This window comes from Chiloscyllium plagiosum, unplaced genomic scaffold, assembly GCF_037043375.1.
Source record: "Chiloscyllium plagiosum isolate Xiang-an unplaced genomic scaffold, Cpla_swu_hap1 HiC_scaffold_7, whole genome shotgun sequence".
NCBI lineage: Eukaryota > Metazoa > Chordata > Chondrichthyes > Orectolobiformes > Hemiscylliidae > Chiloscyllium > Chiloscyllium plagiosum.
The window spans coordinates 96,876,644-96,903,778 of NW_028270145.1; the positions used below are offsets into that span (position 1 = coordinate 96,876,644).

Sequence of the window (27,135 nt, forward strand, 5' to 3'; positions counted from 1 at the left end):
AACTACTTAATCCCAGACAACATTCTACTTTTATTCCAGTAGCAGTATGGGTAATCGTATTTTTCAATAGTTTATTTTGAAATGAAAGACTTTTTCTTTGCACTAGGAATATGTTCGGCCATTTAGCCCGTTGAGCCTGTTCTACTATTCAATGAGATCATGGTTGATCTGTTGATCATTTTACAAAGTTAAAAATCACACAGCGCCAGGTTGTAGCCCGACAGGTTTATTTGGAAGCACTAGCTTTTGGAGCGCTGCTCCTTCAGCAGGTAGCGGTCTCCACAGGTAGCTGTCTTCACAGCTCCCTGATGAAGGGGCAGCGCTCCACAAGCTAGTGCTTGCAAATAAACCTGTCGGGCTACAACCTGGCGCTGTGTGATTTTTAACTTTGTCCGCACCAATTCAACACCAACTCCTCGACATCATGGCGATAATTTTACAGGCATTGAAGGGGCAAAATAATTGATAAGACATTAACTCTCTCCCAAAAGACAGGTATGGGTAAAAATAGAAATAATGCGTTGGGGATGGCAGGGTTGGGGAGGAGGAATGTGATGACAACATCAATACCGTCACATTATGTAATACAAGTTGTGTGAACATTTTCCCAAACTGAAGATAACGCTACAAGTCAACGGCTCCTGTGTTGTCACTTGCATGTGACTTTACATTATTTCCTATGTTGATTTAGAAACTGCCATGAACATCAACATTTATGTAGGGATATAGACCCAGGGCAGACAGAAGGGATTAGTTTAATTTGGTGTCATGTTTGGCACAGCATCATGAGTTGAAGGGCCCGTTCCTGTGCTGTGCTATTCTATGTTCTATTATCAAGCATCACATTTATCACTGATGTACCTTTTCAAGTGTGGCAGACAAAGAAGACAGAAAATTGGGGGTTCGGTATTGTTGTGGTTGTACTGCTAGATCTGTGCTCAGAAGGCCCTCAGCACTCATCCAGAGGTTACAGGCTGTTTGAACTTGGATTCAGTTTTAACAAATGGGAAATAAAAAGCCAGTATCAGGAACTTGTTGAATTATTTCACTCTCGTGGAGACCAAAACTAGGGGTCTTAACTACATGATAGTCACTCATAAATCTAACAGTGAATTCAGGAAGAACGCCTTTACTCAGAGAGTGATCGGAATGTGAAATGAGGCGGATTGAGGGGAATAGATTGATGCATTTAAAGAGTCTAGGTAAATGTGAGGGAGGAAGGCAATAGAAAAATATGCTGATAGGATTGGGTGAAGTAATTTAAGAGAGAGTCATGAGAAGCATGAACACCAGCAGTGACCAGGTGGACTATATAACCTGTTTTCATGTTGTGTCCTGGCTGACTCATATTAACTTTGCTCAGGTTTTACTAAACAGCAGAAAAAGACACAGGTTCTTATTCACTCACCTCAGTGTTTGGAGAGATAGCCCGGGGTCCCTCCACCTCAGTTTTAACCTTGGTGCGTTTGTTGATCATTGGATCAACAGTGCTGCTCACAGCAGACTCACCACTCAGCTTGCTCTACAGAATAAAAACCGAGCCTTGGTTAGAAGAAAGAATTCAACCCAACGGTGCAAACATATGAACACAGCCAAGTCTGCTCTCTTTAAGGTTATCCTCTTTATTTCAGTGTTGTGTTTCCCAAATCAATTTCTTTTTAGTATTATCTTTTTTCTAGATAAGGTCAAAACATAAATGGGTCTTTACTGATAATGGAGGGGATGTGGGGTTGCAGGTGAAGAGGCAGTGGATGACATACTTAGCATTTGAAGATTTACCAATGTTAGGGGCTGGATGATGGTGGTATGAGGTACAAAGCAGGTTAGAAGTGGAACAGAAGACCTAATGCTCAACTCATCATTTTATCCTCTCTGTAAAACTTGAAGACCACTCCTAACACGACCTGTGACATTTCCATTTCCTACACGAGCCAACCTCGTGGGCTCCCTGAGTGAACATTAACCCAGCGTTAAATAGAGTCAAAGTCATGAGACATTTTCCACATTCATGGAGAACTGTGTTGAGGCAGTCAGTGGAAAAAAAGACAAATATCAGTTTGTACTAGTTTGGAGTCCAGCTCCCCTGAGGTCATAGCACAATGTGCTAACCCATATTCCCTCGCCGTCGCATTCCTCTCTCACCCTTTGCATTGAAAGATGCCGCCCACAGCACCACAACAAGAATCCTGCCCTTACCTGGGACGTTTCAGATGAGGCATTATTGGCCTGACTGGGTGGCAAAACAGCCGAGGTACTGGACATGTGCTGTCGTGGAGCGAACGTTGGTGATGGCTGTATAAGGGGCGGAGTGTGGCCAAATGCTGAGTTCAGGCTGCGTTGCTGGTTCAGTATCTGCTGGTGCATTTGGAATGTCACTGGGTTGATGGGGTGAGGAAAACTGAACGCTGGGCTGAAATCAAACAGTACCAGAATTTGAAAAAAGATTCAGATTTCTTTTGTTTAAATAAACATTGGAACACGCAGCACTATAAACACTGCAAGCAACCAAGAATAATATGCTGCAAAAAAAGGGTCAGTCTTCTCTTAAGGAAATTCCATCACCTCCTTTGGTTTCCAGTTGACCTTAAAATATCTTAAAGTGTCAAACAGATTTAATCAACAATTTCAATGATATCTGCTATAGTTAATCAACCAATTTCTTTTTCAAGAAACAATTTTGGATTATCTTTTTATCCTTCCATTAACAGTTTTCTGACCCAGACTTTTAGAAACCCCATATACACTATTCTGTGGCAAAATAGACTCAGGTGGACTTCAATGTTGGCAATAGGTTTTTGCAGAGCCCAGTGGCAGACTCGTGTCTCCACAGTTGGGGAAGAGCCACTAGAATTAGGCATCTAACTGGCCAAGATGTGCCCTCTGAGTGTTCGGACCTGAGGGTGGACAGGCCCATTGACCTCCTCCCACAACACCCCACTGCCCCCCCTCTCCTACCCCATCTGTCTATTGCCCATCTCCCTCCAAACACAGAGTTGCTGTCCAATTAGCTCCTTACTATCTACAAACCTTGGAAGGTCACTTACCAAGTGGATGCCACAGGGGAGTGAGGGCGGGAGATCATTACTGAACTGGGCAGGGGGAATGGTAGGAAGAAAGGGCAGCACACAGCCTCTCAGCAGGTACACACCCCAGCTCTTTCATTGGTTGCCGGCTGCCTCAATCATGCCTTGAGTGTGTTTGAGTGAGGAAACCCAGGCTTGTGTTTCAGGCTCCTGTGTGGTAACTCCCCCACCTGCTGTGGTTGGAACATCAGCATTGTTGGAATCAGGCAGGGAGGTAGTGGAATCTTCTCCTGTACACCTCCCACATGATTAAACGCCCCCGTTGATTCCAAACTCGCCGATGGGCAAGTAGTAAATTGTGCCTGTGATTTCTGTTGCCCATGACCTAGGCCCAATAAAGGATATTCAAATAAAGGAGATTCAAATCAGTGTCAATACAGTTGTTGGGATATTTATTCTGAATTTTTTTATACAAATATGGAAGTGTGATTCTTTGAAAGTACATTTATTCTCACGATTCAATCTTCTGCAACTTGGTTTTTGACATAGTGGAAGTTTGTTATGCTAGAAAGGTCCTGTTGCTGTTTTGTTGACTAAATGCTTAAAGAGCTGAAAATGTGTTGCTGGAAAAGCGCAGCAGGTCAGGCAGCATCCAAGGAACAGGAGAATCGACGTTTCGGGCATAAGCCCTTCTTAATGCTTAAAGAATTTGGATCAAACATTACTCCCCATGACTTGAGCAGAAACATCAGTCGGACTTATAAATAAACGGGTTAGTTTCTCTGTAAACCTGGGCCAGGAATTTAAACGTTCGCATCTAATGTGGCCTATTATATGGTGAAATACAATGAGCGAGACAACTGCAAAGTGTGGATCTCTGTCAGCTCAATGATCTGAATCGCTGGACATTCCTAATAACTCAATTACATAGCAGCTTAATATACATTCAAGAAAGTTCAGGGCCATTGGGAAAGAACTGCACATTGAACTTACGACCCCTGCTAATCAGCACTTGCCAGTCAGCCATCCAATACGCTGACTTTAATTATGGAAGTGCTGCTGAGAGCTGTGTCTGACTGGAATGCAGACAGCATGACAATCACTCATCAAGACTTGAAGGCCATGCACGAATTACCCCACAGACGAACCGTCTAGCCTCAATTAGAATTGGTCAACAGGTAAAGCAGGGCCTCCTCGGCAAAGTGAATGCCTCACCTGATAGCACCAGCTGACAGATGCCCGTATGAACCACTGGCTGCGGAGCTGCTTCGGGAGTTGTTGATGTAGGCCACCAGAGAGTTGGGGGATGTCCTGATCATAGTCTGCAGGTCGATGCTGGCGTCAGACAGCGGCGAGATAGACAGGGCCCGCTTTCTGCTCATTCTTGCAGCTGGCCGAGGACTCGAGAATCTTGAGACTGAGAAACAGACAGTGGACAACTTCAGTGACAGGCTGAAAAAAACTGAAGTGTTTATCAACTGTGACACCTTGTTTCATAAATCTGAACTTTAATTATTTTTCTCAGTGTAATTGGCAACCAGAGGTTATTCCAGTTTTGTCAAATGTTGATATGTCGTCCAAGTCACACACAGTGAGCTTAAAAGAAATTAAACTGTTTAATTTCAGAAGGGTGAATGCTTCCTTCTAAATCTTTGGTACAGAGCACATTGGACTGGAGTCATTTTTTTTGTACTTTTACACACTAATTACACTGCACTTGATCCATGTGATGTGCATGAATTCTTAAAAGAGAGACAAGGGAACACCAGCAATTAAGCATGCCGCTGTGCCATTTTTTGAGCATCGAAAGCAAAACTCTGTGATTGACACAATTTAATATACTGACAAAAATACTGTTCAGCAAACACCCAATGTTAGGGTTGCCAACTTGAGCCTGGTGCATTCCTGGAAATTTGATCATGTGCCACTCAATTAGCTATGACACTCAATCACATCGCTCTGCTATCCAAATTATTCAGCAGATATTGCACCATCTGATGTCTACACACTGTTTGCCAAAGTTATGGCATATCTTTTTTCTGGCATATAGTTTTGTCAGGTGAATAAAAATTAGAATAGTTCAAGGTTCACTTATTTTGAATTAAAAACAATAAGCGGAAAGTTTCTATTTTTTATTAATTACAGTTAGTAAGATTCAAATCTGCTCCACTGATTCAACAAAAACATCATTGATATAAATAGCTCAGAATTAAAGATTTTGTGCTACCTTCTGACAATATACAACACACAGCAGGTTATAAAAATAATATGTATAAATCAAAATGAAACAAACTCCAACAGCCTATTTCTGAAAGCTAGTTTCAGTGAAGTGAGCACTATCCTGAGAGAAAAGCTTTAACATATCTTTTCGAGGAATAAAGCACTTAATGCAGCAACCCTTATCACAACAGACACAAGCGCTCCCTCCCTTCAGTTTATTCACCCATTCCTCCTTTCTAGAGTTTTGGTTTTCCTCTCCCTCCTTTCCCAATTTTATTTTTCTCTCTTTCCTTCCTTTTCCTCCGTTTCTCCAAAGATGTGCAGGTGAGGTGAACTGGTTTGGATGGGATACACTTCGGAGGGTCGATGTGGACTTGTTGGACTGAAGGGCCTGTTTCCACACTATAGGGATTCTATGATTTCTCTCACTTTCCTTCCCTCTCTCTTTTTCACAGTTTGCTCCAGTGTTTGTTGTTCCTACACTATTTCCATCTGCCAGATTGTGTAGCAAACACAGGCAGAAATTCATGGAGAAACTCGGTTGATCTAGCAGCATCTATGCAGAGAGAAAACAGTGACCCTTCTTCAGAATTTCCAGACTCAACTTGAAATGTTAACTTTATTTCTCTCTCTCTCCACAGATGCTGAGTTTCTTCAGCATTTTTGGAAATTGTTTTTTCAAATATCTAGCATCCTGAGTTCTTTGTCTTACATCAGATTGTGTTGTTCTCTCCTACGCTCTCACGTACTGCAACTTTCTCTTTTTCCCTCCTCTTACTTCTCTTCACCTCCCCCAAGTTGTCCACTGAGTTTCCTGGTGATTTTAATTAGCTCCAATTGTGCCATCCACACATCCAATAACTTCCAAATATGACAGGACTGGCAAGGCTTAGACAACATGGCTACATCTACAGGGCATTGTACATTTGAGAACTGCACATATGAGCAGTGGTTCCAGGGAGTTGCCAATTGTATTCAGGAGACCAATTTGTGTGTTGCAAATAGTGGTAACATTTAAAAGAGCTGATGGGTAGGTTTTAGATACCATTAACAGATTAAAAGCCCTTTGGCTGCCAGAGGAAAGTTTCATATTGGCTGCACATGAAGGTCACTCTTTTCAGGCGATCTCTATATCAACAGTAAACCCTCGGTATGTGTGAAATTGCTGAAGTTGCTCTGCAGGAAGCAATGGGCAAGTGTTTAACTCGCTAAGAAAAATTTGCTTACACAAAGTCATCAGCCCAATATTTATACAAAAAATATAAGACGTAGGAGCTGAAGTAGGTCACTCAATGAGGTAGGTCGTGGCTGCTTTGATAATCTTCAACTCCACTTTTCTGTCTTTTTCCCATAACTCTTGATTATCTTCATGGTTAGGAATCAGTCTATGCCAGGCTAACTGTGCTCAGCAAATGATAGAAACTTAACTAAGTGTAACAGCAATTCTTTGTCAGGCATGCATGTTTGAACATTTACCAGTACCTGTCATGATAGCTGTCTGTGTGCAAGGGCTGGAACTGAATCAGACACTGAAAAAGACACCCTGTACTATACAGAGAATAACCTGACCTGGGTTGGGGCAAGGTGATATAACACATCGAATCTAAAGTTGTTAAAGTGCAAAAGGAGGCCATTCAGCCCATCGGGTCTGCAGTGGCTTTTTGTATGAACGATCCACTCAGTGCCAAATATAGTAGTGGTAAGAGGAAGCTTGCAATGAAGCCAGTCAAACCTTTGTGAAAATTAGATCTGTGAATTCAAATCTGATTCTCTCATCCTCAGATGTCGAGGTCTTGAAGATTTCTTTTTCAACAAATTCAACCTAACTCTTGTATATGCTGTTTGAATCCTTTTGGAAATCTGAACAGCTCAGTTGGACTGGGTGTTTCTGCCTGTCTCTGAGAAACGCAGTAGAGTCATACAGGAAACAAACCCTTCAGTCCAACTCATCCGTGCCGACCTGATACCCCAGTCTGACCCAGTCCCATTTGCCTCTAAACCCTTTCTCTTCATGTACCCATCCGGATGCTATTTAAATATTGTAATTGTACCTACTTCCATCACTTCCTCTGGCAGATTGATCCATCCATGCACCACCCTCTGCATGAAAACCTTGCCCCTCATGTCCCTTTTAAATCTCTCCTCTCTCACCTTAAACCTATGGCCTCTAGTTTTGGGCTCCCCGACGCGAGGAACTTTCCAAGAGGCAGCACATTGTTCTGATATATGAAAATATTTCTTAATTCACACGCAAAAATATAATGGATTATGCACTTTGTATCAATCGCTTCTGTATTGTTCATGAGATAGCATTTGCGACATTCCTCTGCTGTTTATTGCAGGAATTAATCAATTTATTTCAAATTCATTAACACCACCAGCAAGGCAGTCTGTAGAGTATCGCAGAGCCTTCCATTAGTGAAACAAATTTCACAGCTCACCCTATTTTTAAGGATAAGACCTCACCTGATATATCAAGACTTTTCAATTGATTCTTTTTTTTAAACACAATCAGAGATGAGCAGCAAATCTGGTTCTTAAATAAGTCTGAAGTATTTGAAGTGTTACTGTGAAATAAAACACTTGGCAAACACTTTATTGTTTGCCCAAATGTCACAATGCATTGCAACGTTTTAAAAAACTGTAATCATGTTCATAAGCAAACCAGTGTTAAGATTAGTTGAACATTTCCAATGAAAATAATGCTCTTGCAATTCACAGGATGAAACAATACCAATGGATCTTATTTCCTTTAAAGGAGCTCACTCAATTTTCTTTCATTTGTGCATAGGTCGTAGCCTTGGCAAACTGCTCTTGAGAAGGTGCTGGTAATGACTGCCTTCTTGAACCACTGCAGTCCTTGGTGAATAGGGATACCTATAATTCCATTAGATAGGGAGCTCCAGGATTTTGACCCGCAATGCAGAAGGAATATCGATATACTTCCAAGTCAGGATTGTGTGTGATTAGGAGGGGTATTTGCTGATGGAGATATTCCCCTGTATCTTGCAGCCCCACTCCTTACCATTTCCCATATTTCTGTGTATACTTCCTTTCCAAGTATATATCCAAACCTCGACTGAAAACTACTACTGAGTCTTTGTCCATCGCACTTTCAGGCAGTGCTTCCTGATTGCACCAACTTTCCGCTTAAAGGAAAACAATTCCCCTCATTTCCCTTCTGGTGCTTTTGCCAATCAATAGAAAATTACACTTAAATAGTTAAGTATGCAGCAGAACTAAGCTGCTGGGATGCAGTGTGCTGAAATACCAGGGATTGTGGGAACGACCAGATTATTACTGTTTCGAAATAAATAGAAAGTCTGAAAATGTGTATAAGAGAAACACACAAGCTTTATATTACCTCAATTTGCATTCCCACAGTCCCCTGCTTTCTATGGGCTTGGAGATGCAAGTTAGATTTGGCAGTCGTATTTATCTCTGTTATCCCCTCACCTCAGGGGACCTGTGTTTATTAATGTGCCACTTCCCATGATAAATTACTAAATAGAAAGAAAAGCCTTGTACTCATTTCTCCCCCCATTTCCCGTGATTTATGTCTATGATGACTGCTCAGACATTGGCCCCCATTAATTTGCAGGCATTGGTGTGACGTCCACTACCAGCTCAAGTTTATTGGTGTGTCTGCTGGTCGGCTGAGCAAATGTAAACCTAATCTGTAAAGCTCTGTTGAAGAATGTCATGTTTAGTAGACTGGTCTGGGACCTTTCCAATACATAACGAGTAACAGGCATTTCATTTCTGTCTCTTCTAATTTTGGTCTTTGGGGCCTCTGAAAGTCTCAAGCCATTACAGTGCAGAGACTTTAAATACTACGTCTATTCAGACAGGAGGACAAGGAACCGTAGTTTATGAAAGGAGAACTGCTAGAGCTGGAATTCTGACATGCGGAATACTGGAGATTCACAGCGAATCAGTCCGAGAGGAAGTTAGATTAACTTCTTGGGTGGGACCTCCTGTTGAAGCCCATAACATTCATAAAAGGTGTTTAGCTATTTGTTGATATTGTCAAGTTTTAATGGTCAGGAGGTCCTTGTGGCTCAGTGAGTAGCAGCCCTACCTCTGAGCCAGAAACTCCAGGTTTGAGCCCCATGCCTCGGCTCAACCGTCAGAAAAGGTGTGCTTGTAGTCTGGTCAGACAGGCTGATTATCAGTCTGTAAATTCTGTCTACAACAAGCAATAAGAGTAGGAGGGTCTCCTGTTTCACCATGTTTGATAGAGAGTAGCGACAGATTTGTTCCAGGTGAAACAGATACAAGCAAGTGCTATTCTTTATTTATTCATGTAATATTGATGCCACTGGCTGGGCCAGTATTTATTGTCCATTCCTCGTACCCCTTGAGAAGCTGGCGGTCAGCTGCCTTCTTTAACCTCTGCAGACCATTTTTCTGCCTCTTGCAGAGCGCTTTCTCCTCTCAATGGATAATGAGTCTGTCGAATTCTTCACTACAGACAGCTGTTGGGGCTGAGTCATTAAATATAGGAGCATTGTCAATAGGGAAAGAAGTAGGTAATTGGAGCTTGCTCCACTGTTCAATATGATCATGGCTCATCATCTGACTCAGTACTTGTTCCTGCTTTCCCCCCTTAAGCATATTCAAGTCTGAGGAAATCAGATTTTTAATCAGTAGGGGAATCGAGGGTTACGGGGTAAAAAAAGGGAACTAGAGTCAAGGTTGAAGTTCAGCTATGATTGTGTTAAATGGTAGAGGAGACTCAATGGGCTAAAAAGCCTACTTCTGCTGAGTTATCCAATGGTCTTATATATCACAAGATGTGGGAAGCTCCGAAGTTATGTTTGTCATTTAAAGGATTGGAGGAAGAGAAAAACGTGGTGATGGTGGGGGAGTGGTCATATAGGTGAGAGGGGGTAGGTTCAAAACTGAGATGTGGTGAAACTACTGCTCTCAGAGGGTTGTGAATCTGTGGCACGCACTGTCCCAGAGTGCAGTGGAGTCAGAATCAAACAACAGATTCAAGAAAGAAATAGAAATGTATCTGAGGAAAAGGGAGATAAAGTGCCTTGGAGAGCAGGCAGGAAAGTGAAGGTGAGACCAGGATAAGATCAGCTATGATCATGTGAATGGCAGCATGGGCTCAAGGGGCTGAACTACGTGCTCCCATTCCTAATCCCTATGTTCCCGACAGCGGATGGGAATTTGCCTGGGCCAGAATTTGATGGAAGCCCAAGACTGGCTTGAAATCGGGCGTCAGGCCTCATTGCAATGATCAGTAGCTGGCTGTCATGCCCTGACAAACAGTTTGGATTTTGGCGGGGTCGGGCTGCCTGTCCGGTTGCAAGTGGCCTCAGGTGAATCTTGAGAAAGGTAAAGGACGTGTGGAGTGGGGGGGTTGGGCGGGGAAGTACATATGTGTGGCTATCAGCGGCCTTAAAGTGGTGGGAAGTCCAGCTCACAAGGTAAGCGCAGCAGGCACATGGTTCTAAACACAGAAACACCAAAAACTGGAGCAGGAGAAGGCCAGTTCCACACCCCCATCCCTCAACGCCAGAACGTCCTTCTTCAGATGGCAAAGGCAGCAGTAGGAGGATGGCCTTTAGTCAGTAAGCCATGAGAGAGGAGAGCGAGTTCCATTCCTCAGCTTGTGTCATTAAGGGCCATTTCCATTGCAGTCTGAATCACATCATTGCGATTGATTAGATTAGATTAGATTACTTACAGTGTGGAAACAGGCCCTTCGGCCCAACAAGTCCACACCGCCCCGCCTAAGCGCAACCCACCCATACCCCCTACATTTACCCTTTACCTAACACTACGGGCAATTTAGCATGGCCAATTCACCTGACCTGTCACATCTTTGGACTGTGGGAGGAAACCGGAGCACCCGGAGGAAACCCACGCAGACACGGGGAGAATGTGCAAACTCCACACAGTCAGTCACCTGAGGCGGGAATTGAACCCAGGTCTCTGGAGCTGTGAGGCAGCAGTGCTAACCACTGTGCCACCGTGCAACCCACTAACGGAGCGGTGGGAATGGGGATAGACTGAAGGGAAATGGGACCTGCCCAACTGAAATTCAGGAGTGTGGGTCTGTCTTTTCCCATCTCTAACCTGGAGAATTCTGTGTCCAGCCAGTTATCAGCCAGGCCCAGCTCAGCATAAGTTGGAGCACAATGTAATCTGGACCATTCTTGTCTCCGCAGTATAAATGATCCAGGCAGTGTCAAAAACCAGTAAATAAATGGAAGATGGAAGCAATACAATTCAGAGGCAGAATCTGATGGACTCAGGCAAAAAGAGGGAGAATCTCAGTTCGCAGTCGGATAAAAGGTTTTATTCACTTCACTCCAGCAGCAAGTCTCAGCAGAACAGAGTTACAAGATAGCAAAAACAACTGGAAAGAAGTGTTCTCTGCTACCTGTGGTTACAAGTCATTCTCAAGTAATTAGGGGCTGGATGGAAGGAAGCAACGGCTCCATTTACACATGTGAGCCACCCCTGATTCGACTAAAGTTCGCACCTAATCCTGATTGGAGGGATTTGGGATTAGGATCCCAGCCAGCCTCTGCAGCTGGTACAGCTGGCCAGGGGCTGCTGGATGTGCCCTGATGGGTACGCGCACATTTGCGTGGTCTCAGACGGGCGCCGTCAGATTCTTCACAACATGTTTTGTGTCTCCACGGGTTCGTCTGCCCTGCTCGGCTTTCCTTTCAGAAAACTGCAGGTGGTTCATATTCCACTCTGCACCTTCTCACTTCTAATGCTTTCCCTAAAATTTACTTACACAACGGCTTTCCTTCTCCACTACGTTATCTGTTTTGAGGGGGAGGGGTGCAGGAGATAAGATAGAGAGAGGGATAGAATGAATGGGAAAGGGGGCATGCCCTTCCCTTCACTCCTGAACTGTCATTTATCTTTCTGGAAATTCTGTATTGCCTGTCTGCTCTTGGGCACTGAAAATATTTTGCACAGATTGGCTTCAGACAAGTTGGATTGCAAGTAGGAAAAGAATCTGCCGTGTTGACAGAGAAGCTTTGGAAGTCACTCAAAAAGCAGTCAGAATGTGGTGAAAAGCCAAAACACACACATGTGCAAACACCGCAGTAAACTGAAAAATCCAGGCACATGTTTACCTATATCATCTGCTTTTGCTTGCACTTTTCGACTTGAGAAATCGAATCTAGAAAATAATTTGCTTTGATAATGTTCTAATTTCTACTGACAACATCTGCACAATTAAATTGCACAAACTGATGCAAACGTTTCTGGGGATTAGGTAAATACCCATTAAATATTTAAAACATTGCACAGCTTCTGAACACTCAGGACTCTTGAATCTATGGGTGTTAAGATAAAACGTCTTAAGATTAAAACATGCGCTGATGCAATTCAGAAAAAATAAACTGGGAGAGAGAAGTGTATTCCTTGGTGATGAGATTTTGTCACGAAATGGTGACGTGATCACATGTCAGGATATCAGATCAGCACTTTTTATATGTGGCGTAAACACTCACACTTTCACAATAATTAATATCATAGAGAGAGGGGCAGGGAAGGAACATAGGATAGAGCTATGAACACATTTACAATGTGATAATATAGCCAAGTGTTTCATAAGCTCAAAGTTTGAATAGTTGAAAGTGATCTTCTAATTTATATCTCAGCCATGGAATGTCCATTGGGAATCTTTTGACTAATGTTGAAGCTTTATATTAAATGCATTATTCTAATATCAGGCTGCTAATACCTCTATAAATGTGTGCACATGTGTATGTAACTCTGTCAAAGTGCCACCACATTTATACAGGAGGATTCGGATTTGCAGTCATGTTCTTGTTGCTTTGCTGGGGGTTGTTCTGCAGTTCGTTCACAGAATCTGCAGACCCAATTGGTATATATTAAAGATTACATTGTACAAGGCTCCACTCTCGAAGGGAACATTCATTGAAGAACTGAGAAGTTAGTAGAAGTGAATTGCAATGTTTCAGAAAGTTTTAGTCATTAGAACTTTTCTGTAAAATATTGAGAGAGTTACGAGTCAGGAAAAGTAACCTCTGAACCAAGTTCTCTAAATTGCAGAGCTGTTGTTTGAGGCTCCGCACTGAGAATGGAGCTTAGCAAAGTTTACTAATGTAGCTAACGTTTCCACAGTTCAACAAAGACACTTGCTTTCACACTGGCTTGACTGGTGCTCGACACAGTCCTGCAATGTCAAGCTGAGGTTTGCTGTCTCTGTAGCCCGTACCTAGGATTAATTCTCCCTGTCACACTGGTCTTTAGGACACTTCGCTATCCAGTTGGCGGCAGTGGAAACCTTGGGCTCAATCAACTTGATAAAGTGAAAAGCAATAAATTCTAGAAATAGGGAATCAGCTCAACAGCGCTGAATTACTTCTGAAGGCCAGTCAGCATTTGGAAGGGAAAGGACAACTTTATGTTTGGGTTGCATTCCAATGAAAGGCCTTACTCATACATTAAACACACATCTTTTCTTTTTTCTGATGTTAATGGTGCTACTGCATGAGCAGTTTTCATATTGTTCTCAAAACATCATTCTTACTTAAAACACACAATATATGGACTCAGTGCTGTTGCGCAATTCACACTTAACCTGCAAACTCACAACATAGATCCACAGTACAGACTAGTTTAGATTAACTGTCTGGATTCACACTGCATTCCTAAACTATAAGCTTACAACACAGACCCAAAGAATAGACTTACAACACAGACTCACAATAGGGACCCAAAATACAGACTTGTATTATAGGCTCACAATATAGATCCACAGTATAGATTTACAACACAGGCTCACAATAAAGATCCACAGTACAATTTACACAACATACTCACAATATAGACCAAAACTACAGACATAGCCTACAGACTCAAAACATGAACCTAAATACAATATCACAATAAAGACTGCGGTGTAAAACTTTGTTGTTAGTGATGATACAAGAGGAGCACTATTCATTGGTTGCCTGTTACTTGCAATCCCTAAAATTCAATTTTACTGAAGACAACAGAATTAACTATTAGGGGTCAGTTAGCTCAACTGACTGGGAAGCTGGTTTGTAATATCATGATACACCAATGCAGTGGGTTTGATACCTGCATCAGCCAAGGTCACCATAAAGGCTCTATCTTCTCAATCTCCCCCCCTCACCTGAGGCATGGTGACCCTCAGGTTAAACTCACCACTGGTTATCTCTAATGTGAGAGCAGCCCACTGGGACTATGATGATTTATAACAGCGAGCAATCCAATAATTTTGCAAGACAAATTTTTACCCCTTTAAAACGCTTAACAAGTTCAATTGCAGGAATCTTAAAGATGGAGAAAGAAAGGACTCACAGCAAATGAAATAATATATATTTATGGTAATCAAGTCAACTTTTGAAATGGTTCTAAGTTTGTTTGTTTAAACACAGATCTGTAGCTATTCTGGTTCATAAAACCACACATCGAGTGTTGCAGATACATTCAGACTCAGGTTGACTTCCCTTTATAAGTAGAATTGGGCTGTTAGAATCCGGTAAAAGTTTTCAAAACTTCACTATATTGTCACATCTCTGATTTCAAAAGTGTTTGACAAGAGTTAGCCAATTATTAAGTTTTCAGGGATATTTGCAGAAGCTCTCTGAAGTCAAATGACTATAAGATGACCCAAATATGGGATTTTTCTTTTAAAAGGATGCAATCTCATTGATTCATTGAAAACATTACGTTTGGTCTTTCCAGAATTTGGGCTTGAACATTTTGAAACATCAGCTGATTGCTTGTGAAATGCAATGAGATGGATCGCAGGTGCTTTTTAACTTTGCACTTTGCCCTGAGCTACACAGTGCTCCCAGCAAGGATGTTGCCTGACCTGCTGTGCTTTTCCAGCACCACTCTGATCTAAACTCCCAGCATGGAGGTCAGTCCACTGCCCGATCTCTTTAGAGCCAGTTGACAATTAATTGCTCAGATTGCATGCCTGGACTTCACACAGATTCCTTGTTAACAACAGGCCTGATATAGGGGCATGTACTCTTCTGGAACTGGTATGCCCTAGCCACTGCACAGCATAGTGTGTTAAAGGTCCATTGAGGGTAATGTGCCCGTATAGACAGACAACATAGCACTAAACTCCCAACTTCTGTAGTTCAGAAAGGCTAACAAACAATACATCTGCACAGTTGGATGAACTGATGAGGAAAAAAACAACACCCACTTGTTGTTTATGGTTTCTGACAAAATAGACTGTTCAAAAAGCTGAGATGAAGTTACTTCTGATCAGACTAATTCCTGGAAGAGGGACTGATGCAATCCAGATGCCTCAAAAACATAAAGAGCAAAGAGCACATATTATTTTAAAGAGGCAAGCACTTTATTGTTTGAATGCCCAAGGAATACATTAGTTGCTTGATAATTATCTGTGTGGGGAGACTGGGTTTACAGCAGAACTCCCCTTTATGAAAGGGTAATGTAATGATCTTGAAGCTCTAACCTGTGTGGGAGAAAGAAAGTTGTCTCAGGAGTGGGTGAAAGTTTAACCCACACTGTTATAAATAAGGGAATAAGGTGCATTCAATGCACATAACATGCACACTTTCTTAGCACTTCTCCACCACTACCCTGTGTGCTACATTCCGTGATGATTTATTATTTGACCCAGTCACCTACACCAATTGTCACTTAGCAGCATCTCAGTTAGACCAGTCAATAAACAGCTGCTGATTAGGAAAAGCCAAAATCTGACCAGAGTGAAGCAAAATAACAACATTTACTCATCTCGTTTCATGTGGTGATTTCTCCCGCCACAGTCTCCTAACACCACAAAGCTCACTTCTACCTCCTTCCCCTAATTGACAAACAGGACCACCCGGGCACACCCATTGTTTCAGCTCCTGCTCCGGGAACTCATCTCTTTCTAGCTTGACTCAAATGTTTTTTCCCCCTTGTCCAGTCCCTTGCCATTTACATCTGCAATTCTTCTGGTGCTTTATGTCAGTTTCAGAACTCCCCGTTCACAGATTCCATTTGCCTCCTCTTCACCATGGACATGCAATTCCTGAACAGTCAATTACCCCCCGGATGGTCGCAGGGCTCTCTGCTTCTTCCTGGACAAAAGGCCTGAATCGTTCTCACCCACGACCACCCTCCTCCTCCTGGGTGAACTTGTCCTCACCCTGAACAACTTTCCCTTTAACTCCTCTCATTTTCTTCAGGTCAGAGGGATTGCTGTGGGTATCTGCATTGGCCTCAGCTATGCTTGTCTCTTTGCAGGGTACATAGAACATTCTTTGTTCCAGTCCTATCCCAGACCTCACCCACAACTCTTTCTCTGATACATCAACGATAATACCAAAACCATTTCCCTCTCTTGTTTGGAATTGGGAAAGTTAATCAGTTTCACTTCCAATTTCCACCCCACTCTCACCTTCACCTGGTCTATCCGTGATTCCTCCCTTCACTTCCTGAACATCTGTTTCTATTTCTGAGGATAGGCTGGTCACCCATATCCACTACAAACCCACTGACTCCCACAGTTATCTTAACTGCACATCCTCACACCCTGCTTCCATTCTCCCAGTTCCTTCATCTCTGATGCATCTGTTCCGATGATGCCAATTTGACAAGGGACCCTCTTAAATGTCCACCTTCTTCCTCAACCAAGAATTTCCCACCACCATGGTTGATAGGTCGAACACAACTGAGGGCCCTATCTCCCGCACTTTGGCCCTCACCCCCTCTTTTCCCTCCTGCAATAGTGTTCCCCTTGTCCTTACCTATCATTTCACCAGCATCCACATCCAGAGGATCATTAGCTGGCATTCTGCCACCTCCAGTGGGATGCCACCACCAGACACATGTTCCCCTCCCCTCCCTTGTCAACCTTCTGCAGGGACCGTTCCCTCCGGGACACCCTGGTCCAAAACTCCTTCACTCTCAACACCTTGCCACGCCCCTATGGCACCTTCCCATGCAACCGCAGCAGGTGTAACACCTGTCCATTTACCACCTCCCTCCTCACTATCAAACGCCCAAACATCCAGGTAAAGCAGTGGTTTACCTGTACGTTGCTCAATCTCATCTCCCATACTTGGTGCTCAAAATGTGGTCTGCTCTACAGTGAGGAGACAAAATGCAGACTGGGTGACTGTTTTGCAGAACACCCGTGTTCTATCCACTAAAAAGACCCTGAGCTTCCAGTTATCTGCCATGTCAACACACCCCACTGTGTTCCCCGGCCAGCACCTGTCTCAGGCTTGCTGCAGTGCTCCAGCAAAGCTCAGCACAAGATGGAAGGACAGCATCTCATTTTCTACCGCAGCCTTTGGGACTCAATATTGAGTTCAGTAATTTTAGGGTCTAAGCAACTTTTCCTACATCTTTCCCCTCAAGCCCCATACACCAGGTTTTCTCATCACATGGGCTGCTGCCACAAACAACACATTGTCAGCCACTAATGGTCCCCATTAGCAACTATTCATTCTCAGATGATGACCTTTATCCATTCCTTCGTCTGCCCAACTGTTTTTCTCTCTCTCTCTCTCTGGGCTCCATCAGCATCTATCGTTTGCTCCTAACCCCCTCCCCCACCCCATTTTCAGCATATATACCAACCTTTTCCTTGCTAAAATCAGTTTTGAAAAGTGGTCGCTGCATCCGAAATGTTAACTCTGCTTTCTCTCCACAGATGCTGCCAGACCTGCTGAGTTTTTCTAAAAGGTTCTGTCTGTGTTTAAAATTTTGCTTGCATTGTTTCTGTCATCCCATCTCCAGTTCTATAGCGATGGTGGGAACGGATACACAAATCTGTCACAGCAAGCTGAAATTTACACACTGACATGGTAACACAAGTTCCACTGATGTCAGAGAAGGCAAAGAACTATCAGATCACAGGAAGAGCACGAAGACTGTAGGTTGAAGCCACTGTCAGCACTGAATTCAGAGTTTTTTGTCAAGGAAGTGAGAGCAACCTGCAACAATTGGCCTCAGAGTGCCTCTGAGGTAAAAAATAATTCTCACTCTGTTTGGAGTGAGTGAATGAATGAATGAATGAGATTGTGTGTGAGTAGATGGGCATGAGTCAACCTTCAGCATCAGTATATAATCATACCTTAACCGATTTCAGGTCCTTTGTCTCCACTATTCTTAGACATCCATTCCATTCATTGAACATGTTCTTTTGTGAATAAGGATTTCCTAATGTTGTTCTCAAGCAATGGCAGGGCACAGTGAGTAGCACTTATCCCTCTGAACCAGAATGAGTTGCACTTCAGGGTTGGATGGCCAAAGAAAGTGCATTCATTTCACAGCCAAAGTGGTTTGTATATCAATTTGTAAATCATTCCAACTACTTGCCAATGGCAGACTGGAAGAGAGATTCCTGGTGGAAGGAAGGTTTGGGACCTCTATCATATTTTCAAACTGCAGCATGCAAGTCGGTGTTTATATCGCTACAGCAACACTCTGAATGAACTGTAACACAACACCAACAATATAATTATGTTCGCCCTTGATATACGTTGTCACAGCCCAGTTCATAGATGTATGCTAGATTTCCTTTTTTATTATTTAAAGGTGGAAAATCAAAGCTTCTCCACCCTTTTCTCATAACTCAATCTCTTCATGATCAATCAATTTTGAAGCTCTTCCATGCACTATGTGTTTTATGTTTCACTGATCAGTTTTAGTTTCTAGTTCAGCACTGAGCGTATTTGATGGTTGTCCTAGACTTGCTGGCACTGTTACATACCAAGATTAGGTCTGTGTGGACTTGTTGGGCCGAAGGACCTGTTTCCACACTGTAAGTAATCTAATTATTGCTAATACTGCTGAATGTCTTATAAAGCTCCCCCCTTAAAACTTTCAATGTGAGCAACAAAAGTTGCATAAGGAGCTTGAGGCGACTCTTTGGAATTCTTTCTCATCTGAGGAAGTACACTGGGACTGATCCCTGTCCTTTTCCGGAACAATGTGACTCAGATCGGGGATTAATGATAATGCTGATTGTGGTTAAAAATGTGACTTCATTCTGTAACTATTTCATAGATGATCGCAGCTTCAAAGTGCCTATTTTTTCATAAACTGGAACTCAAAATGTACTGGAAATTGTGAAGCTGGAGAGTCAGTTATACCAGTTGAAGTCAACACAGCATTGTGCAAACAAAAATAATCTCACACCTCATGGACAGAATGTTGTGGAGGCGATGGAGGTCAAAACTGCCAGCTGAAGAGTTGGTTAAAATCCCCAGGCATCTCTTTTTAGGGAACTTGTCTCAGGGCAGTGCTGGGGGTGTCAAACCCTTGGCTGACCACATTAAGAAAGCGGAAACAGGGTATTGTGTTGGATGACTAGCCGTGATTGTAATGAATGGCAGAACAGATTAGAAGGGCCAAATGACCCACTTCTGCTCCTATTTTCTGTTTTTATTCAGCAGAAGGGCAGCACAGTGGCTCAGTGGTTAGCATCGCTGCCTCACAGCGCCAGGGTCCCAGGTTCAATTTCAGCCTTGGGCGACTGTCTGTGTGGAGTTTGCACATTCCCCCCGTGTCTGTGTGGGTTTCCTCCGGGTGCTCCGGTTTCCTCCCACAATCCAAAGATGTGCAGGCTAGATGAATTGGCCATGCTAAATTGCCCATAGTGTTAGGTGCATTAGTCAGAGGGAAATAGATCTGGGTGGGTTACTTTTTGGAGGGTCGATGTGGACTCGTTGGGCCGAATGGCCTGTTTCCACACTGTAGGGAATCTAATCTCAGAAATGGCAGGGAGAGTCTCTCATCCGTTCCATCTCTTCCTGATGCCAAGTCCATTCAGCTGGCATCGAGTGCCTGTGAATGAGGGGCATCTAGATGCCACCCATGCCTGACATTGTGTTAGTAAGAGTGGTGGTTCGATGGGTCCTTAACTGGCCATTCATTGGGGACTTAAGGTTCCTCAATTGGTGATAGTGTGGGAAAAACATCCAGGGATTGCCTCTTGCCATCTCAGTCAGGATAGAGGTGGCACACATGAGCAGGTTTCCCAGCTGCTACCTGTTTGTTGAATGATGTCGCGCCAAGACCAGATTTACCAGACAAGGGCTCAGGATTCCATCCCATGGCTTCGGGCGTTGCCCTGAATTAAACAGTCCATTGCTGCACATGTAAAACGGCTTGGCCTTAAGCTGCTGCTGTGAAAGCAAAGTGGAGGGTGATGGTATTGGGCTGGAAGGTGTTTGAAAAACATGTGCTGGCACAGGCCCAGTGGCTTAGGTGGCCAATCCTTCTATGTTGCAGTTTCATTGATTCTCAGACACAAAGTGAGTGTGTACACTCAACCATTTCACACGAGGAGCTGAGCTAAACCAATGCCAAGCAGTGAACATGCCATCCATTTCCAGTTCACCTAGTTTTGTTCCACTGTCTCAATAATTATCAGAACTGAAAGCAGATCATTAAGAATTAAAGTTGTGGATTTTTCTGCACTCTCTATGTGGTGTACAGCAGAATGCTCTGTTTCTGTTTAGTGTGTGTCGCAGAGGCGACCAAGACAAACAAATCAACGAGCATGTATCATTTCCCTACCTATCTCCAACATTGTCAAGTTTTCAGTCATTGGACAGCATCCTCTCCTTGTTCCACCTATTATATTGCCATTGTCAAGAAGTCTCTCACTTGTCTCAATCAGATCACTCTACCCCATATCAAGCAAGAACATTTATAAATATATAAAAAGGTAGAAAGAGAGAGAGAGAGAGATCTAGGCTCTAGAGAGAATGAACCTCGGTAATTATAATAGGAACCCAGGAAATGGCAGAGGAGTTTAGCAGAAAATTTGCAACTTTCTTCATGGTGGTAAATACTACTAGCATTCCAAAATGCTAAAGAATCATTTGGCAAAAGGAGTAGAAAAAATAAATGCAATTGCTGTCACTAGAAATAAAAATACTCGGCAAACTAATGGGGTTAAAGACCAATAAGACCCCGAGACCTGATGGGCTGCATCTGATGATAGTAAAAGAAATAGCTACAGAGATAGTGAATGCACTGGTAGTAATTATCGGAGAACCCTTATGTTCTGGTTAAGTCCCCGTGGACTGGAAACTGTCAATGTAATGCCTTCATTCAAAAAGGCAAGGAGATGAAACTATAAGTCAGTTAGCTTAACATCTCTTACTGGGCAAATGTTAGTATCTATTATACAGGATCTAATAGCAGAGCATTTAGAAATACATCAAAGGGTCAAACATGGTCTGCAAGACAGCATGGAATGGAAATCATGCCTAACAAATTTATTAGAATTCCTTGAGGAAATAATGAGTAGGATAGAGGGGAAGCAGTAGATGTAATATATTTGGCTTTGTAGGGATGTTTGATAAGTACTGCACACAAGGCTGCTTAATAAGATAACAGCCCATGGGTTGGAGGCAGTATATTAGCATGGATAGAGGTTTGGCTAATTAATAGGAGATGGAGTGTTGGGATAAGGGGGCACGTTCAAGTTGGCAACCCTTAAGGAGTGGAGTGCAACAGGGATCAAGGCTTTGGCCACAATTGTTTGAATATATATTTATGACTTGAATGAAGAAATGAACTTACAATTGCTAAGTTTGTGGATGACACAAAAATAATCGGGAAGGCAAGTGGTGAGGATGATGCAAAGAGTGGGCAAAAATTTGGCAAATGGCATATAATGTGCAAAAATATGAGGTTATGCACTTTGGTGGGAAGAAGTGAGTCATAAAATTATAGAGTTATAAAGAATAGAAACAGACCTTTTAGTTCAACTAGTCCATGCTGACTATGTTCCCAAACCAAACTGGCCTCACTTGCCTGCGTTTGGCCTGTATCCCTCCAAACCTTTCCTATTCATGTACTATCAAAACATCTTTTAAATTTTGTATCTGTAGCTGCGTCTGTCACTTTCTCTGACAGTTCCCACATATGAACGACTTGCTGTATTAAAAAGTTGCCTCCATGTCCTTTTTAAATCTTTCGCCTCTCAACTTAAAAACATGCCCCTAGTTTTGAACTCTTCCACCCTAGGGAAAAGACCCTTTCTATTCACCTCATCTATACGCCTCATGATTTTATAAACCTCCATTAAGGTAACCCCTTAACCTTCTACGCTCCAGTGAAAAAAGGCCCAGCCTATCTTTATAACTCAAAACTTATATCCCTGGCAATATCCTGATAAACCTTTTCTGAACCCACTCCAATTTCTATAGCAGGGTGACAGGAACTGTAGACAATACTCCAGGAAAGGTCTCAATAATGTCCTGTACAACCTCAACATGGCATTCCAACTTCTATACTCAAAGCTCTGAGCATTGAAGGCAAGCCTGCTAAATGCCTTCTTAACCACTCTGTCTGCATCTAATGCAAATTTCAAATAATTATGTACCTAAACCCTCAGGTCTCTCTGTCCTACAACATTATCCAGGGCCCTACAATTGTTTGTATACCATGAGATGGAACTTTAATGGAACAACCAAGATGCTCAGGGGATTTGGCAGGGTAGATGTGGAAAGTTTGTCTTCCCATATGGGAGATGCCACAACCAGAAGGGATAATCTTACAGTAAGGGGCTCCACGTTTAATGCAAGGATGAGGAGGAATTTTTTTTCAGAGGGTAGTGAATCTGCAGAACTTTTTGATATGGCAAAGGACTGTTGAAACTGGGTCATTAAGTATATTCAAGGCGGAGGAAGACAGTTTTAATCAGTAAGGGAGTCAAGCATTACTGAAATAAGGCAGAAAAGTGGAGTTGAGGATTCAGATCAGCTATCTCCTCATTGAGTGGCCAGGTTGACTTGATGGGCAGAATGGCCAACTTCTGCCCCTATGTCTTATGGTCACACCCAACTCACACCAGTGTAATATATCTCAACAATTCTTTTACTTATATTTCCCATTATTGTCCCTACTGCCACTGAAGTGTCTCCCACTCTACCTGACCCTCACATGATGCTTTCTCTTTGTCTCATCAGGGCATGTTTCTCTAACTGCAACACACTGTTGATCTGGCCCCCTCAGACTTTTGAACATACTTCTCAAGTGTTAATTCTGATCTCTCTCTTTCTGCACCTGTGGTTGTAACACTGTAATCTGCACTCCGTTCTGCTACCGTGATGCACTTTTTATGGTACGATCTGCCTGTATAGTAGGCAAAATAACACTTTTCACTGTACCTCGGTACATGTGACAACAATAAATGAAACTTAAACTCCATGATACATGCTTTTCCTGATGATGGTAAGCCTGGCATAGTGGGTGGTCATGTTGTGCTTTTTACTGGCACTGATGAAATCAAATACAGATGTGTGTTGACACACACAACTTCTTTGGAGCAATCAACACTTTTCTGGATAATGCAACAAAAGCTAAATTTTCCTTTATACTCAGAGGCAAGGGAAGATCTTTAACGTCGAGTTGACCATAAGCCTGAAGATGTCAATGAGGCGGTGTTTGAACATTGAGCAGTACAGCGCAGTATAGACCCTTCAGCCCTTGCTGTTAGGCCGACTCTAAGATCAACCTAATCTGTAAACCCTTCATTTGTACTACCTCCGATGTGCCTATCCAAGAGTCGCATAAATGTCTCTAATGTATCTGACTCTATTACTGCTGCTGGCAGTGCATTCCATGCACCCAGCACTCTTTGTGTAAAGAACCGACCTCTGACATCTCCCTTAAATCTTTCTCCAATTACCTTAAAATTATGCCCCCTTGTGATAGCCATTTCCGCCATGGGAAAAAAGTCTCTGGCTTTCCACTCTACCTATGCGTCTCATCACTTTGTACACCTCTATCAAGTCACCTCACATCCTTCTTCACTCCAATGAGAAAAGCCCTAGCTCCCCAAACCTTACTTCATAAGCCATGTCCTCCAGTCCAGGCAGCATCCTGGCAAATCTCGTCTGCATCCTCTCTAAGGCTTCCACATCCTTCCTATTATGAGGCAACCAGAACTGAACACAATATTCCAGGGCTTTAAGAGATGCAGCATAACCTCGTGACTCTTAAATCTAATCCCCCTGCTAACAAAAGCCAATATACCATATGCCTTGTTAACAACCCTATCAACTTGGGTGGCAACTTTGAGGGATCGATGGACATGCACCCTAAGATCCCTCTTCTTCCACACTACCAATAATCCTGCATTTAACCCTGTATCCACATTTAAATTTGACCTTCCAAAATGAATCACTTCATACTTTTACAGGTTGAATTCCATCTACCACTTCTCAGTCCAGTTCTGTATCCTGTCAATGACTTGTTGCAACCTAAAACAATCCTCCACACTATCTACCATTCCACCAACCTTGTGTCATTGACAAGCCTACTAATGCACTCTTCCATTTCCTCATCCGAGTCATTTATAAAAATCACAAAGAGCAGAGGTCCCAGAACTGATCCATGTAGAATGCCGCTCGTCACCGAGCTCTAGCTGAATACTTTCCATCTACAATCATCTGACAGTCAGCCAGATTTTTCTGTATCCATGCCTCCTTACTTTCTCAATGAGCTTACCATGGAGAACCTTATCCAAATGACTTGCTGTAATCCATGTGCACCCCATCCACTGCTCTTCCTTCATCAATGTGTTTTGTCACATCCTCTAAGAATTCAGTAAGGTTTGTGAGGCATGACTTACCCCTCACAAAGTCATGCTGACTATCTCTGATCAAGCTATCGTTTTCCAAGTAATCATAAATTCCATCTCAAAATCTTCTCCAATAATTTGCCCACCGCAGACGTAACACTGATTGGTCTGTGGTTCACAGGATATTATCCCTATTCCCTTTCTTGTACTAAGGGAATAACATTTGCTGCCATCCAATCATCTGGCACTACTCCAATGGACAGTGAGGATGCAAAGATCATCGGCAAAGGCACAGCAATCTCTTCCCTCACTTCCTGTAGTAACCTTGGGTACATCCCATCTGGCCCAGCGGATTTATCTATCCTTATGCTTTTCAAAATTTTCAGCACATCCTCCTTCTTAACAGCAACATGTTTGAGCATATCAGTCTGTATCATGCTGTCCTCACAAACGTGAAGGTCTCTCTCAGTAGTGAAAACTGAAACAAAGTATTCATTAAGGACCTCCCCGACCTCCTCTGAGTCCAGGTGCAAGTTCCCTCCGCTATCGCTGATTGGCCCAATCCTCACTCTGACCATCCTTTTGTTACTCACATAAGTGTAGAATGCCTGAGCGTTTTCCTTAATCTTATCCGCTAAAGCTTTTTCATGCCTCCTTCTAGCTCTCCTAAGTCCATTCTTCAGTTCCTTCCTGGCTACTTTGTAACCCTCTAAAGCCCTGGTTGATCCTTGCCTCCTCAACCTTAAGGAAGTTTCCTTCTTCCACTTGACTAGATGTTCCACATCCCTTGTCACTCATGGTTCTTTCAACCTACAAACGCTTCCTTGCCTCAGTGGGACAAACCTGTCCAGCACTATCAGCAAGTGTTCCCTGAACAATCTCCACACTTCTGCATTTCCCTGTTCCCAATTTCGGTGCCTCAGTTCCTGCCTAATAGCATTGTAATTCCCACTCCCCCAATTAAACACTTTCACGTACCATCTGCACCTATCCATCTCCATGAGTACAGTAAAGGTCAGGGAGTTCTGATCACTGTCACCAAAATGTCCTCCCACTGAGAAATTGGATATCTGTCATGGTTTGTTGCCAAGCATCAAATCCAATATGGCCTCCCCTCTAGTCGGCCTATCTACATATTGAGTCAGAAACCCTTACTGGACACACCTGACAATAATTGTTTCAGCCAAACAATTTGAACCAAAGCGGTTCCAAACAATATTAGGGAAGTTAAAGTTGCCCATGACAACAACCCTGTTATTTCTGCACCTTTCCAAAGTCTGCCTCCCAATCTGCTCCTCCGTGTCTCTGTTGCTAGTGGGGTGTCTGTAGAAAACTCCCAATAAAGTGACTGCTCCTTTCCTGTTTCTGACTTCCACCCATACTGACTCTGTAGATAAACCCTCCTCGACGACGTCTCTTTCTGCAGCTGTGATACTATCCCTGATTAGCAATGCCGCTCCCCACCTCTTTTACCTCCACTCCTCACTCCATTCTTTTTGAAACATCTAAACTCTGGAACATCCAACAACCATTACAGTCCCTGTAATATCCTAGTCTCCATAATGGCCACAATTCATAGTTCCAAGTACTGATCCATGCTCTAAGTTCATCACCCTTGCTCCTGACACTTCAACCCATTACACCGACTGCACTTTTGTCCTATCAACTGTCTATCCTTCCTCACAGACTGTATCTGGCTGTTCACTACCTACTCCATCATCTGATCTGTAGCTCCAGTTCCCACTCTGCTGCCAAATCAGTTTTAACCCTCCCGAAGAGCTCTAGTAAACCTCCGCCCAGGATATTGCTGCCCTTCTTGTACAGGTCCCACCTTCACCAGAAAGTATCCCAATGACCCACATATCTGAAGCCCTCCCTGTTCCACCAGCCACGTGTTCATTTGCACTCATTCCCTATTCCGAGCCTCACTAGCCTGCAGCACCAGTAGCAATCCTGAGATTACTACTCTGCTCGCCCAGCTTTCTAGCTTCCAACCTAACTCCCTATATTCTCTTTTCTATGAATTTCTATAGGCAGACAAAAATAGGTTCTATAAGTGTACATTTGAGAATCTGCAGCTCATTGCCAAGATTATTTTGCATTTCCAATGAAAAATGTGAAGAAGAAACACAGGGGACCGTGGGAACATGATAACTAAAGGATTATTTAGCATGATGTTACAGTAATGGAAGTCTCAGTTTAACAAAAGCTCTACAGTCAAACAGTGCATTATTTTATGGTCCAGTTTCAAAGGTAGAATAAGGAGCAATAAAACCAGAGTGCTACATCTGAGACTCTGGTAGAGATGAAGCCACATATTGCATTTCA

At 43.0% G+C, this 27,135-nt stretch overlaps 1 protein-coding gene across 6 annotated transcripts in view; it reads right to left on the reverse strand.

The window, feature by feature from the left end:
- Positions 1-27,135, reverse strand: part of gli2a (GLI family zinc finger 2a) — a 405,451-nt gene that overhangs the window by 60,701 nt on the left and 317,615 nt on the right. For all 6 annotated transcript variants that reach the window (XM_043694210.2, XM_043694206.2, XM_087989319.1 and 3 more), the window contains 3 exons: positions 4,239-4,440; positions 2,197-2,410; positions 1,409-1,522 (listed from right to left, as the gene is read on the reverse strand). In XM_043694210.2, the coding sequence (XP_043550145.1) occupies positions 1,409-1,522; positions 2,197-2,410; positions 4,239-4,440 (530 nt within the window). The remainder of the gene's footprint in view (positions 1-1,408; positions 1,523-2,196; positions 2,411-4,238; positions 4,441-27,135) is intronic.